General features: G+C 38.1%; 1 protein-coding gene across 2 annotated transcripts in view; it reads left to right on the top strand.

Annotated features, from left to right (window-relative positions):
• Positions 1-16,650, top strand: part of SLC4A10 (solute carrier family 4 member 10) — a 222,406-nt gene extending 205,756 nt beyond the window's left edge. For both annotated transcript variants that reach the window (XM_060151482.1, XM_060151483.1), the window contains 3 exons: positions 7,958-8,025; positions 10,543-10,659; positions 16,584-16,650. In XM_060151482.1, the coding sequence (XP_060007465.1) occupies positions 7,958-8,025; positions 10,543-10,659; positions 16,584-16,650 (252 nt within the window). The remainder of the gene's footprint in view (positions 1-7,957; positions 8,026-10,542; positions 10,660-16,583) is intronic.
• The last annotated feature ends 222 nt before the right edge of the window (positions 16,651-16,872 follow it).

The raw sequence follows: 16,872 nt of genomic DNA, 5'->3' as shown, positions 1-16,872 counted from the left end.
CAAAGCTAAATTTTTGTGTTTAGCTTTAGATAGTGACAAACACAGGTGGACTATTTTGGAAGATTGATGTTTAAAATCATCAAGCTGGAACTTGAACAGAGAGAGGACACATCTTACATGAGTAAACCAAACCCTAATGAAATATGCAAATACTTTGTCCTTTACTATCCTTACAACTGCAAAGTTTATTTTTCTGATTCCTCCCTTCAGGATTTCAGAAACTTATTGATGCTCAAATTTTTCCAAATTATAGTCATGCAATGATTGCTTTTTGGTTGAATATGTGAGAAGAAAAAAAAAGACATTATTACTGTTGGTATTTTCCTAGGGAGCAAAGTTTTAATAAAAAGATTCTAATTCTAATTAAAAGATTAAATTAGTTATTCTTGAAATAGATGAAATACTTAAGAGGAAAACACGTCGATCTGATTTGCTTTCAAAGTGCTTTGAGTAAATGTTGTTAGAGAAACTTTGGGTATTTAATTACTTTCACAGACTGCTGATTTATCCTATTCTGTTTCATATGTTAGAACAATTGGTTTTAAGTTTTATGACTTATTTAAATTCGTGTATAAGCCTGGGTCTATTTTGAAGGCTAGTAATCATAATATTTTTAAAGTATGTAAAAACTAAAAAGAGTAAAAATGAAAAAAATGACAAGTTCATCATTTAGCAGAATGATCGGGTCCATAGATTGTAAAATATAAGAATAAAATTTTCATGTAACTGGAAATGAATATGAAAGAAAATGCTTGGTGAGACTTACGCATTATTCTTTCCATTTTTTCTTCTCCTATACGACAGTCAGTAAATATATTCAGTTTCCTACCTGTGGTGTATTTTCTCAAACCATAGGTATATTCCTCTTTCCTTTGGGGAATTTGTTTGCAAACATTTCAATGGTCTTAGGTTTTACTTAGCCATTAGATGAGTCCAGATTAGGCCACAGAGTCTAATGGATTACAGATAAGTCTATATAATATGTGACTGTCTGGCATTTCTTCACTTTTCCATGTTGTCCTATTACCGACGACGGATTCCACATTTAAAGATTGATCGTAATGGTGTATCTTAATTCTATATGACTATTTCAATTTTCCCAAATGTTGTAGAAGTCATACTTAGTATCATACTTCTAGCAATACTTATATAATGTTAAAAATGTCGTTATAAAATTATCATGTTTCTTTATTTTTGTAAGTTTGATATATTCTTAAGTATGAGAATTTTTTAAAAATAGTGCTTTAACTATTTTTCCAAGTTGATATATTCTCATTTAAGTATGAGAGTTTTTTTTTAATAGTGCTTTAACTAAGATATTTGGATAATTTCTGTTTGTTTTTAGGGCTTTAGTAAAGGTTTGCTCTCATCCTCAGGTACTGTTCAAGAAGAATATGACAGAATTTGGTATAAGATAAATGTAAATAAATAGACACAAGAATATAGAAACACTAAAACCTTAAAGTATCCATGCTTGACATAATTAAAATTTATTCAGGTTGAAAACAATTTCTAAGAAGGTTTAAATTCCAAGGAAGACAACTTTGAATACAAAACTCATTGACCACAAGCTTCCGCATAGTCTTTCTGATAATGAGAATGTTAAGTATTCTGATGCAGTAACTTACAAATGTAATTTTGCTTTATTTTCCTGCTTTGACTTCCTGTCAAATATCTCGACTAATTCTGTAGGAATAAGCTAGCAACACCCCCAGGTATACAATCATTCCTTTTACAGCATTCTCCTTAGGCCATATCCATACCGTGGAACATTCTTGCCCTTCTAAAACTTTATAAAAAGAAAAATAATATGTATATATAATATATTATGCTTAATATTCTTCCCTTTTTTCATTCAAAGAAAATTTCAGATTCTTCCTTTATATGTCTGTGAAATAGGAGAGAACAAATTTGACAGTAATCATAAATGTATTAGAATCTGCCGTTTCCATTGCCCAGAACCATTCACATAGCTACATATGTATGGTACTTATATGTATGTGTGCCATATGTCCATTTTGGAATTTATTAACTTCAGATAGGCAGAGATGCTATGTAATGAGCTTCTAACCTTTTTATATTATGAACCCATTGTACGCCAATGGGGTGTTGACTGTTTTCTGATTGTTTTAAAGATTTTAGAAGTAATTAAATATTACTAAAATTCCTAGAACTCAAGTTTTCTAAAAGGATTCAAAAAGAGATTAAAGATTTATTGAGGCAAAGTTACAGCTGTATCCTTCGGTTCGGAGTATGAGAAAAAGTAAGGGAAAATGCCTTGTAATACATTGATCAGGCAGGTTTACAGACCTTTAAATTCTCAAATAGATTAATATGATGATACTTTAATGTGATCCTCAGTACATGGAAAGAAACAAGTAAACAAATAATACAGTCAAGAAATAATCCATAATTGAACATTAAAATATAGTCTGACCAGTGCAAAGAAAGATAATTCTCCATCTGAGAAGTGGAGAGAGAAAAGTTAAATTAAAGATGTTAACTTTCTAACTTGGAATTAGTATTAAAAGAATATGATCAGTATAGAGAGTTGGAAGATTTAAGAAGGATTACACTAAAACTTGAATTCTGGTTGAATTTCTACTTGGTCACCCAGATCTCGGTATTCCATTTGCTTGAGACTATGGTCTCCACCGAAGGATGTGATCTTCTTACTTGGCATCTTATACCAAGGCTCAGTCTTCCAAGAGATTGTACATTAACATGGTAAATGAACAAGTTCTTCAAAAAGTGTTGCATTTCTGCAATTACTCAAATTAATTGCATAACTTTGATTGTGATCTGGAAAGATGGTAAAGAGCAGAAATGTCTCAGCTCCCTGAGACTTGAATTTAAAATAGTCTCACCTCTTGTCCTTTTGATGATAGTTACAAGCTTGTACCTTTATCATCCAAGGTTTTACTATCAGTAGCCCACTTCTGGTCTTATGGCACTGAGAAAACATTAGTTTGACCTTAAAATTCAATAATGAGTTAAGCAGAATAAATAGCTACACAGGCCAGTCCAAGGTCGCAGAGCTTCTGTTCCAAATTTTCATGTACTTCATGCATATGCATATGCATATGCTTCAGTTTTTAGAAAGAAAGGATTATAATCAGGATAGAAATGAATATTGGAACCCTGACATTTTGCACATTGCTCTGTGTAAAGGGAAGACTGCAGAATCAAATTCTGGATGTCCAAATGTGCTCAGAGTACCAACACGCTTTCCTTCCTACTTCAGTATTCTCTAGGACATTGTACACATTTGACAAAAGAGCTGCTGTTAAAGCAGTAAGCCCCAGCAGAATGTTTGCTCCTCGGTGAGGGAGAAGGAAGTTAACGTTAGATAAATCCTGGAAATTCAACTCTGTGCAGTGATCATGATATTGACACCTCTTGGTTTGTGGGAGGTTCACTCTAACATATATGCTGTAGGGAAAAAAAGGAGGGGGGGCGAGTGGGACTTGTGATCTGTATGAAGCAGTCTCATGAGCAAGGCCAAGAAGATGGAAAAGCAATCTAAAAACAAGTGCCATTAAACAAATTAGAGAATGTGTCTTACTGCTCAGAAAGATCAGAATTGGTTGTGGATTTGGGAAGCATGGCCTAATTATTGCACAGGCAAATGTTATTTCTAATTGAATCTGAGAGCAAGGCAAGCATATTCTTCTTCCTCAAGCAGTGGTTTTCAAAGTGTAGTCCCATGACCTCTGCTGTATCAGCCAACACCTGTCAACTTGTTACAATCTGAATTCTAAACCTACTGAGTCAAAACTCTGGAGATAGGGCCAGATTCTGTGTTAACAAGACCTCCAGGTGATTCTGAGGTGTGCTAAAATTTAAGGCAAGACCTTTCCTAAACCCACAGACTTTACCTCACCAGAATATAGTCTTCTAAATCCAAGAATTATTGTATTTTATAATAATTTAGATAAGTCAATTAGAGAAACTGAATCAAATATTCTGATGAAAAAACATGTTGCATCCATGAATTCTGTATAGACTACTTCTCCTCCCTATTTTTTCTTTTCAGTTTTCATTGTTAAAGTGAGTTGTCGTATGTATTGGCTCTTCTACATATTGGAAATTTTAAGGAATACCTCTTATAACATTTTATGGTTTACAAATTATTATAAGTGTGTATGTGTGTGTGTGTGTGTGTGTGTGTGTGTGTGTGTGTGTGTGTGTGTGTGTGTGTGAGATGCTTGTAGCATTATCTATTCTATTAGTAATTGGGGAAGGAAATGATCAAACACTTCTTAGGTTCTGTAGGCCCTGTTGTCTTCTTGGGTAAAAATAAAGGGGTTAAACTTGATTTCTGAAGTCCCTTCCGTTTTTTAAGATCTATGAATTCTAAAACCGCTGAATGTTTTCTCTCTCTAATACGATAGACATCTTTATGAACATTGGCTCTGTGCTGCTGTTGTTTGTACTTTGAGCTATTTGAGGGCTCCTACATAGATACAGACTTTACCTGAGAAATGGATACAGTAACAGATGTTACCTATTTCATTAGGTAGAGCATTTGTTAGGTATCATAATATATGAATTGTATCTTTTACACTGTCACAAACTATAATTCAGATTCATGATGTAATTTTATATATAAGATCGTGTTCATCAAAACACACCACGATTTAACCCTGATTTTATTTTCCTTTTCTACTCAGCACAGGCCTTTGGCCCCAACCAGGCTAGTTGTTCATTGTCATGCAAACATGTCCTATTTATTCCTACCTTTTATCCTTGACCCATATTGTATCTTCCCACCTAAATTTCTTCCTTTCTATTACCAAACTGATCAGATAAGACTGGCCCAGATACCACTGCCTCTGGTCCTATCCTTCTCATCCTCTGAGAGTAGAGTTTATGGCTTTCTTTTCATTGTTGTATACCCAGTAGTACCTAGCAGATTACCTGTCTTGAAGATCATGCTTAATACATATTTGCTGAATGGATTCATGAATAGCTCCTGGATTATTCTTTTTGTTCACTGTGTGCCTAGCACATAATACGTGCTCAGTAAATATTTGAGTGCTATTGAATAGATTTGTTTTTAAGCCTCTATTTTTCTGCCTTTTACTGGATATAGCATTAACTGTCCTTCACTTATTTAGTATCCGAACAATGCTTTGGCCCTCTCAATTAAAAGATGGTGTTCAAATCAGAATATGGACATTCCTCTAGTCAAACTGGCAAAACCCCTCAGGTGCTCTTGGGAAAATTTTGATCATCATCCTTTGTAAAATCTCCATGTTGTAGAGCTCAGCATATTTTTTGATGGACACTGTGTAAATGAAATGCTGAATGGAACTCATTTTAGGATACTTCAGACTTATAAAGTGAAGGATACCCAGTAAGCTTTTTTGCTTTCTCTCTCTTTTCCTGTATGATTGAGATAAACTAGGTTGTGATTGTCATGACGGCTGGTGCCTGGTTTGACTGCTCCTCCCCAGAAAGTCTCAATTTTTGGCTTCCTCACAGTGCTGCCTAGGATGCAGCCGGCCCTCTATCCCCGAGCTCTGGGGCCCACCCAGCTTCCTTCTGGCACTGAAGGCAGCGGCTGCTCTGCCACCCTTCTCTTCAGATAAGCATGGCTTGGAAATGCTATCTTTAGAGGTGATGAGTTTTTGTTTGGATAGAATTATGACTAGTATAAAGCCCACACATGCTAACAAGCCACAGAGTGCAAAATAATTATTGAAAGCAATTTGAGAGAAAAGTGGAAAATCATCTGAGGAAAAAACCAAAATTGTTCCCAAAGCTTTGGTCCAATTTTTTGCTGTTAGATTGAATCTCGAGCCTTAGTTTTCTGCTGCCAGGTAACCTAAGCACTGATGGCTTTTTTAGAATTTTACTCTTTATTAAACCTTTTCTACCTGACTTCTTGACATTTTATTCCAAGTTGGTCAGAAAAGATACTACATACCAAGCTTACCTTTCAGTGGACAACCAAGGAAAGAATTACATTTTGTTTGTATTTGGTTTTACTTAAATAGTGTTTGGGGTTGCTGAATATTTTCTCTTTATGTTCCTCCATGTGCATTAAGATAACCTTTTCTTCCTGAAAGGATACATATGTTCTGCCCATGGCCTCAGTGATGTGCATATAAATTAATATGGCACATGTATTATTTCCATATATAGAGACTAACCCATTTGCAAGGCATGCATCATTTTAGACTACAGATTAGCTCTGCTCTAATGCTTAATTTCAAACCAATGATACTGTCTACTCACCATGAATTAGTACTAATGGTATCTCCAAATAACATGGGGAATAGGCATAATACATAAGAAATAATGTACATCTGAGAGGTCTTAAAAGAAAAATTTTCCTTGAAAAGTAACAGGGAAAGAGAATAGAATGAATTCCTGTAATGCAAAGGGGTAACAGACACATGCCCATAGCACTGCAGAGTATAAATATAACACTGTGTTTGGGCAGGGGGTGTAGTTTATAAGCAGAGAAGTGGCAGATCTCATACTAGTCCCCTGGCCTCTCCATTATTCACAGCATAGGCTGAGCATAGATTTTCTGTATGCAGCATGGCTAAGGTCCCAGCAGAGGGGAGCCTGCCTTAGTCACAGGTTGGATGTGTAGGGAGAGCACTTCAAGAGTAAAAACGAGACCTGCCCACACATTACGTTATATATTCATAGGTTAGCTGAAGGGACTGTAGAAAACACTGTTTCTTTAAGTAACAAGAAATATGGCAATGGTTCTTTAGACTAGGCAGCATGCAAGTTGAGGACCCTAGGAACAGTCTTGCATGCCAGGAATAATGACATCAGCCAAAGGTCATGTGTTTCTGGAACCTGCTTTAGACCAGCCAAGCTACTGCTAAGCTACTGAAAGAGGGAAAGCAATGAGGCTCCAGGGCCTTCCCTGTTTTCTGTCTTCAGTTCCCATTTGGTCAGGAAAGTCACCTAGCTCTTCATCTCTACACAACTTAAAATTCCAGTTCTGGAACTAGAGCCAATAATTCTAACATTTTTAAATGGCCCCAAATAGTTCTCTAAACTTGAACATTCCTAATTGACCCACTTGAAAATAAATGCATTAAATAGGAGCTATAATCTGGAGATAACTCTGTTTATATTTTGGTACATGGAAAAAGGTTAACTATAACATTATTGAAAACTAAACCAGGACATGTCAGTGCTACATAAGATTATCTTCATCCCAAAGATATACTCTTAAAACATTATATATGAAGAAATGAATGTATGAAGCATTACCATCCTTTGGGGGAGGGTGGAATATTGTCATTGTAAGAAGAAATCTGAGACCTAAAACAAAAGCTTACGAGGAGTCTAAGTGGAAAGCACTCCTGTGTTTTGGTCCATAGAGAAAGATACCTTCTACTGTCTATTTCCAAGTCTCAAAGTATTGTCTTCAGACCAGCATAATCAGCATCACCTGGAAACTTGTTAGATGTGTTACTTGGGCCCTGCTCCAAACCGACAGAATCAGACTCTGGAGGTGCGGCCCAGTAATCTGTATTTTTAATAACCCCTCCAGGTGATTCTGATATAAACTAAAGTTTGAAAACCACTGCCCTAAATACATCTCTCATTCCTTTCTAACAGAGCATTCTGGGAATGTAATTTCAACAATGAAAACGATTACATTACCCATATGTTTGTCCTTGTAAAATTTAGATTATTTTAAAAAAAAATCTTCTTGGAAAATAACCATGTTTTACATTGAGTGACATGAGGGAGGTTATTGTTAGCATTTAAATTACTTTGTGGTGTAAGACTCATTAATTACTTATGTTCTCGGTAGCTGATGCTTTATTGAAAAGACCTGTGCTAGCATTAATAAATGCAAACAAAGTGGAAGGTTCTGAGGTTAATGAGATAGTGAACCATTAATCTCTGTTTCTTCTTTAATGTAAAGTGGAGACTCATCAGGTTCACTTTGTATATTTTACACTTACCTTGCCAGGAAGAACAAAGTATGCTGGCTATGGAAGATGAGGGCACAGTACAACTCCCATTGGAGGGGCACTATAGGTAAGATATAAATGTAAGAACACACCAATATGAGTACTGGAATGTGTTGTTATACACTCTACTGAAGAATTTCGTATGTGTGGATTACTATAGAGGCTTGTTGACGTTATGTTAGAGTAGAAAGAACTGAAACTAGGTGTTAGATTACCCTGTCCCAGTACTAAGTTCTGCCACTAGATGCTGACTATAGCCAAGTTGCTTAAAATGAAGCGAGGCAGGGAGCTGTTGTCTGAAGTCTTCTCCTATTTTATAATGAATACGAAAGCTCTCTTTCATATTCTGTGAAAGTAGTACCTGAAGACAGGTCAAGATTTAATTCTGGGATAAATGAGCTAGGTATTTATTGAATTCATCACATGTAAATGAACTCGGGGAAAAACAGCGTTGACCCCTTCAAAAAGACACTTCCAAAGAGATAAGCCATTTCCTGAATTGAAGGATTCAGGGATACCAGCCGTTTTAGGAAATATTTATGTCACTCTCCATAAATAAGATTGTGCTAATCTTCTTTATGCACAAAGAGCAAAAAGAGAAAAAAAGCAGACTCCTCTAAGTTATAATAAAACTTTTGAAAGTATTGGGCAAAAAATTATGTATATGATCTCAAAGTGCTTAAGGATAATATAGGGCCATACCAGTAAAAGAGCATAGAAGACGTTTGTCTGAGGAGATTTTTCATAGAGTTAAAAAATAGGAGTGGATCTTCAGGGTCTGACTGTAAGACCATATTCCCTAGATTAAAAATATATAATTATCATCTACCACTTAAGAGTGAGCACAAGTCTAGAAGGCATTTTTCCTTTCTTTCTCTCTCTCTTTCTTGTTTTTTTTTTTTACAATATTTAAATTTTAAAATCCTGTTGATTGTTTAGTTGAATCAGCATATTCCCAACTGTATTCTATAGAAATCTACCTAGTCCCTTGTGGTACCCCTCTTAAAAGGATTTTGTGGTTTAATTAGTCTGAAAAATGTTCCGTACCACATTTTAATTTAGAGATTCATAATGCACATTGGCACATTAAAGACTCTAGTACTGGCATTAAAAAAAAAAGTTTAACTTTGTTGTATCCAGCATTTTCTAAACTCTTTTGCTCGCAAGAGTCTTTTTCACATAATATCATGAAAAACTTATATTCTACATGACGCTCTTTTGGAAACTAGTTGATTTCATGCTTTGAGTTACCAAGGGCTGGATGAATTAGAGGTATTAAAGAACACATGTCCAGATTGGGCAAGGAAGGAGCCTGTGAGACCTGTTTTGCTTCAGACTCTCAGTGTTCCTCTTAAAAATTGAATTTGTTGCCCTCTTGTGAATGTCCACAATGAGTGGCATGTGAGGTCAGCTTAGAATTTCTGTAGAACATGACTTTTTCCACAGCAGAGAATCTTTTTTTATGTGTGGTAAGAAGAGCGCTGATTTCTCACCCAATGAAACTTTCTTTGACTCGGCCTGTGTTTTATCTCTGTTGATATTTGGTTGCCTTTCTAGCCCTGGGAATGTTTTAGAGAGTTCTAAATGGCACCTATAATTGGTGCAGTTTTAAAATGTAAAAACTGCACGCAGCATAGTACAGGCCCTGATATTACAGACTCCCCCAGTCATTTGGAAAAACCTCTGTCAAGTACACAGGCTGCCTTCATTTATTCAATGAATATTTATTGAGTGGATACCAAGTGCCAGGCTCTGTCTAGGTCGTGGGGGAACAGCAGTGGACCAATGGGCAAGAATCCTTGTTCTCATGAAGCTGACATTCAAGTAGAGTAGAGGTGGGGGGAGACAGGAAATAAACAAATGAACAAGTCATGTAATACAGTATTTCAAATGGTGAAAAGTGCAACAAAATCTTAAAGCAAAAAAGAGGGATGAGGTTGCTATGAGACGATGGAAACAGAAATTTTAAATGGAGCAGTCAGCAAAGGCCTATCTGAGCAGGTGACATTTGAACTAAGGAAGGAAAGGGTTATACCACATAAAGGAATGTTATAGGCAGAGGGAAGAGCAAGTACAAGGCCCTGAGGGAGCAGAAAGCCTGTAGTGTCCCAGGACAGTCAGGAGGCCATTGCATTGTGGCTGGAGAGGAAGGAGCCAGGGGTGTAATAGCAGAAGGTGAAGTTAGAGGGTAAGGGTAGGGACAGGGCCTTACAGCCCATCCACTGGGCTTTTACTTTGAGTGGGTGGGAGCCACTGTCGAGTCTGAGCAGCGGGGTGAAGAGTTCTGCTGGGCTATGAATGTAGAGGCAAGAGGCCCAGCAATGAACATGCAGAACCTAAACTCTGTCATTTGAAATGGATTAGGAAAACTGTACCCCAAACCAGTTTCTATATAACTAGAATCTTTCATTTAGATTTTTATTCTTCATAATTTTTGAAGAGAGAACTATTTAATACTTAATTTTTAATTATCAAAAATACTGTACAGAGGCATAAGACTGTCCTATATTTAGTGTCTATCGCTAGATAACTGCAGTTTCTTATTTAATGTTTATTGTTTCATTTTGGGTAAACTCCTATCTAGAGATGATCCATCTGTGATCAATATTTCTGATGAAATGTCAAAGACTGCCTTGTGGAGGAACCTTCTGATTACTGCCGATAACTCAAAAGATAAGGAGTCAAGCTTTCCTTCTAAAAGGTTTGAATCCTAAAATAATGTGAATTTATAATGATCCCAGTCATTTAATGACATGAATCCGTTAAAAGAATAGCATTGGTTTCCATTGAACTTAGATCTAAAATCTTTCAGAAAATTCTTTTAAAAAGTGGATAGAAATCGCAATTATCACATTTGTTGGTATGTTTTCAACATCTCCCTTTCAAATTAAAAGCTCACTCCAAAACTATGACAGTGGGGAGAAATGGTGCTATAAATGAGTCCCAATGCAGGACATTTTTGGACATTCATTTTAGCATACTCTTTTGCAGTAGGATTTTAGTGTATTCCCTCATCACCCACTTCTCAGGACCCCCTTAGATGTCTGACCATGTTTTTCATTCTCCTGTTGTCCTTTGTAAAACCCATATGGCACATGCAATGGTAATTTTGTATTTAGATTATTTCCAGTCCCTTATTCCAACCCCCTGAAAAACCTTCCCTAACCTTTTTACCCCAAAACTTTCAGTTCCAGAAAGTTTTATCCACTTTTTCTTCTCTGTATGCAAACATTACAAACAACTCCTGCAGTTGTGGATGATAGTTTTAAATGCATGAGGTGGGAAGAGTGTGTCCTTAAATATCAAGAGTCATCGCAGGATTTCCAACTGCATTTTCCAGAATTTATAAATAAGAGTTCAAACCATCCAGTCTTCTTAGATGTTGATCTGAAGAAAATCTCTGTATTATGCCGATATTTCTTCTTATTAAAGAGTGATTGAGGGATTTGGGACGGTGTTTAATTATTAATTTCCTTTATTTTCATGACCTTAAATTAACTTTTTCTACTTAATTTTTATATTACATTTTTGTCATAAGCTCCCCTTCCTAATCACTCTAGAAGCTGATTCCCCAAAGGTAAGACCCTTTCCCTCAAACCTATTCCTTGGTTGCATTTCCTTTTGTTAAATGGTGTCTTCTAGAAACCTGGTCAGCCTATGTTCTTTGTGTGAGTTTTGGGGAGGCAAAAGGCGTGGGGAGTCTTGGGTTTAGATCCAGTGTCGCATTGAGTGTTTACAGTGTTCCTATAACCACTCAGCTCTTTAAGAGGGTTTGAAACTTGAGTAAACATTTTTCCCCACATGACTTATACAAATGCATCATATATAAATCAACAAACCTCTTAGAACTGTATTTAATAATAACATCAAATTTCTATATTTGATAAAGAAAATTTATCCCTTGAATTAAGAAATTGCAAAGCTGGGAACTTCCATTTACGCACCAGCATGCTTCCAAAACTGCAAGCTTTATCTTCATGAGAACTATCTGGAAACATGCGTTAGAAAAAGAGGCGATATTAGATGAGGATATCTCTTATTGATGGATTTTGTCACCCCAAAATGGCATGCTGCTTCAGTGTCATATCTATCTTAAACAGCATAAACAACACCAGCAGTGGATGTGCAGAGAGTCTAGGAGTCTTCACCCCATAAAGCTGGGGGATTACTTCATGTTCTCTCTCTCTTTCTCTCCTTCTCCCTCTTCTCCCCCTCTCCCTCTCTTTCTCTCCTTCGAATACCTCCACCACTTGCTCCAAAAGGAGGTTAATGTAAGTTACTCAACAGGCTCTCTCAAAGACTTTTGGTTGATATTTTCTGTCTTTTAACAAGGCTTTAAAATCTTCATGTATTTCTTTGCTTGGCTCAAGCAGAAGTAATATTTTATTCTAAAACGTGCTTTATCTTCTTTTCCCAAAGATCCCTGCCACAGTCTGATAGAGTCATCCTCACAGTAGCTCTGATTTGCTAGACGTCTTGGAAGAAAATCAGTCATGAGAAGGGCAGTTTCTCAAACCTATTGAAATATATGCTTGTGGACCCTTTCTCATTAAAAATATGGCATGTCTCTGATTTTTAAAAATGTGAACTCTAGGTTTACGAGCTCAAAATAAAATGCCAGCCATGGGAATATGTGTAGAATTTGAGACAATCAGACTTAGAGATTGCTTTTCTTCCTGTACTCTACAGATCCATAGTGAAAACTCTTTCTCTATTTTTCTTTGGTTCAAGCAACAGTTTTATGTCATGATATTTTAGGTACTCCTTAAAGTAAATAAGTCAAGTGATGCTTTTCACCAGAAAAACTCAATTGTTTAAAATGTGGCAGATTACTTCTCACAGTAGACTAATTCTAGTGAACAATGTAGTGTGCCTAAAAGCAGATGCAATTTTAAATAGATCACCCTTTATATTTTCATATAACCACTTTTTTCTTATTCTTTGAACCTATGTTCCCACTAACATGAGATTCAAAACTATTGTGGAATGAAAGTTTACCCAGTTTTCTTTACTTTTAAGTGTGATAAAATCTGTAGCTTTCCACGTGAAAAATATCTCTCGGTTAGTCTTTCTTCTTCATAACAGAGGAAACTGGCAGAAAGAATGTGGCTTCCAGAAATCCTAAAACCACCAATACTAACAACAGCAATACTCTCCCCAAGCCACCGCTTTCTCTTGGTATCTGTTGAAGGCATTGAAGTGTGATGACCAGGAACTGTAAAAATGCTATACGTGCTAGCGTGTCCATTGGCAAAAAACGCCCTAAAGACCAGGTTCTCAGGGTCTCTCTCTCGAGACCTCAGATGGCTTCCCAGCAGTCTCTGACACCCCACCCCTAGGTGTTTTCATCCTATCCCCCACTATAGGCCCTAATGCCTATCAGAGAAGCCTAGATACCTTTTCTGAATGAAATTTGGAATAGCAGTTATATTTTCTCCATTATTTCATTCGCTTTATGTTGTCCAAAAAAATTTACCCAGCTTAGGGCTTCCCTGGTGGCGCAGTGGTTGGGGGTCCGCCTGCCGATGCAGGGGACACGGGTTCGTGCCCAGGTCCGGGAAGATCCCACATGCCACGGAGTGTCTGGGCCCGTGAGCCATGGCCTCTGAGCCTGTGTGTCCGGAGCCTGTGCTCCACAACAGGAGAGGCCACAGCAGTGAGAGGCCCGCGTACCGCAAAGAAAAAAATAAAAAATAAAAAATTTACCCAGCTTAACTGAAAGAAGGATCTAAGAACTGACTGCAGGCTTTACCACATCTGCAGGATGTCTAACTTGATCCTAGTTCAACAGCACTATACATGCATGGGACAAGCTCCTCCACAGCTTATTTAAATGAATTGACAGAAATAGGTCACATTAAAAACCACATCGCATCAGAATAGGTGAGCAACTGCTGTGATACGCTGACACCCAAGACCAGCATGTCTTGGGCAGGTACCTGGCAGCACTTGGCTTTGCCTTGGTGGCAGAGGCTAGGGTCTAGGGACACTGCCCCTGCTCTCCTGTCCCCACACCCCCACCCCCTTCCATGCTGGATGCTTCTTTGCTCTAATTTCCTAGGCCTCAGCCCTCTCATGACTGCTTGGTAAATGTTGTGTATATCAACTACTATGGTGTCATTGACAAATAACAGTTTCATAGAGTGCCTGGCAGCATGAAGGTAGTGGGTCACATTTTGCCCTCTCTTGAAATATTACTTCCTTATGTTTTGTCTCATCCATCTTGTGTCCCTTGGTCCTTACAAAGTACCTGGTGTATAATAGATATGCAATATTTGTTTATTGTAGTAGCATGTAATAGATATGATATACATTTAAGAAATATATATTGATATAATATATTGATTACAATGGAGGTTTAGAATTGATTGGCATCCTGAAAATGAATGTAACAGGGAATAAAGAGAGTAATAGCCATGCACTGAGAAGATTCAAGTCAGTAATATTTTTTCATAGACATCTTGAGCTGGTTATAAAATTTCTGCTTCACTGCTGCAATCTGATCTGATACCAGAACCACTGGTTTTAAAGAGGGGGGAAAAAAAGCCCAATCATTTAATTGGTTATTGTTTTGGAACTAAACAACCAGTATGACCAAAGTAGGACATCAGGAGGAAGCATGTCTGTGAATGATACTGACTTTCTGAATCGCTTTTTTTTTTCACTGCCTGGGGGCTAATAGTGTCACTGGGAATTTGCTCACTCATGGAAAGGTTATGGAGCATTGTACACACAGGAACTGTGCATGTGTTGAGACCAGTATGTCTCTGTCCCCACAGTCTCCTACAGATAGAATGTGCTTTTCTATCTTTCAAAAGTTAGAGCTCATTGGAATTGAGACTACCAGCCTCAGAAATCTGACATTCAAGCTACAAGAAAATTTAGAGGCCATTTAGTCCAAAACTAATGTACAGATGAGGAAACCAAGCCCCAGAGAAATTAAACAACTAGTCCAGGGTCACACAGCTCCTTCTTAGCTTCCTGAAGCTGAATGTCATCTTCTGACTCCAAGCCCAGGGCTTCCTCCACCTGCCGCCGCTGCCTTTTCTCATTGGCTTTGTTTGGCAGAAGACACTGGGAGCCAGGTAGCACCCAGGGAAAAAATTTGGAAAGTAGCGTAGCAGACACTTGTCATCTGAAAGGAACTTAAAGTAGAAGAAAGTGAGTCATGCAGATAGAGGAGTTAAAAATACAGTTAAGCCTCTCAACACATCATGTGCACACTGTCATCTCTTCTCATGGAAGGAGAACAGAAAAGAGGAAAAGTCGCTTTGCTCTGACCTGTAAGTACTGTGTGCTGAGAAGTGTGGCAGGCACAAACCCGGGTGCCGTCGACACCCGCTCACACCAGCTCTCAGTGCTGGCGGCGCGCCAGAGATGGCAGAAGCTCCGGCGCTTCTTACCTGATGGCGCCGGGTGGTGGTGACAACTGAGAAGGGCTGTTTCTAGCTTGAATCGGAGGAAAAACAATTTAAAAAACACACTCTTAGAATGTGTCTAAGTTATTGACCACTACGAAAGCTGCACAGGAGGTCCTGTAGGAAAAAGGGGGCTTTAACTGTCCCTTTCCTATTTGGAGAAGAGTTATATAAAACCAAGGGTTTCCCCACCATCAACTGTTTCATAGTTATATTAAGAGCCAAAGTTAACAGTAAAAATGTGTGGGTTCTTGCAGCTCAGGGCCCCAGCGGCTGGGTGTGGGTTGCCCTCGAGTCGGCAGCAGCAGGGGCCCGGGAGGGGCCTCAGCGTTCGTCTTGGCCCGCGCCAGACGTGGCCGGGAGGGAGCAGAGCTGCCCCTCGGGAGCATGCATGTACTCTTGGTGTGAGCTTCACGCGTGTCAGCGCATTATTTGAATTTCGCGTGAAAATTGTCAACTTGAGAGTAGGAAAAGTGAACATCGGAAAAATATTTTTAAACAAATGATAGAGTCACATTACCAGTTTGCCCATTGATAAAGTTAATTGGAGAACAGTTAAAACAGAAGCCACTTGGGAATGAGTTTATTCTGGAAGGAGTGGGGTGAAACATGCTTCCTCTGATGGACAGGAGGAGGGTTTGTCTGTGAAGAGACGGCACAGGTGTTTGGAGGGCAGTGTGCGGGGTGACCGGGTCCTCCCGACCAGCAGAGGCGTGTCTGTCCTCTGGACGACAACGCAGTTCTCACCAAAGATCAGAATCCAGTCTGTGCGCAAAGGATGCGCCACTTGCAGCCGGGCCCAGAAATACCTACTGCGACATCCATCTTGTTTATGTCATTCATAGTGTCAGTGCTATCTTAAGACAGGGGCATGAATGGCATTTTCAACAATCATCAGTGATTCATTTGCACAAATGAGGACCATGGTATTAATCTTGCATGCTTTGGGTACAGTTTTTAAAATGTCTGGTTTTTGTTTTTTAGTTTCTGTTTCTTGAATTTCCCTTTTTCTGCAGTTCTTGGTTTCTGTCTCACTGAGTGCAGAGGATTTTAATTGCTGCTATCTATCTATGCTTTGCAGCATGAAAGAGCAATGCCTAAGGGCCCTTGTGGTGCTTTGGGGTTGATGGGTTTTGTGTCTGAACCAGCAGACCTCCCAGTAGCCATGCTGGATTGAAATAATGCATTTCTCCTTTTTCCCCTGTAGCATTGAAAGCCGAAATGAGAAGAAAGCTGACTCAGGGAAAGGTGTTGACAGGGAGACTTGTCTATGACTTGATCTTCAATTTATTTTTTACATATATATGAGAGGAGTGCCACAATTATTCAGAAAACTGCTTTGATCATGTATTATAAATTCTGTCTTTCATCCCAAATCCACCTTCATACTGTAAGTAGTGCAATACTCGTTTCATTTCTGTGTTTAAACTTCTGAACGGTGAGACACCCTTGTGAGCATATACAATAGCTAATGCAAGAATCTCTGTTCCTTGCTG

Source organism: Lagenorhynchus albirostris, chromosome 6 (assembly GCF_949774975.1).
Source record: "Lagenorhynchus albirostris chromosome 6, mLagAlb1.1, whole genome shotgun sequence".
Taxonomy (NCBI): domain Eukaryota; kingdom Metazoa; phylum Chordata; class Mammalia; order Artiodactyla; family Delphinidae; genus Lagenorhynchus; species Lagenorhynchus albirostris.
This window is presented reverse-complemented; position numbering and strand designations above follow the sequence as displayed.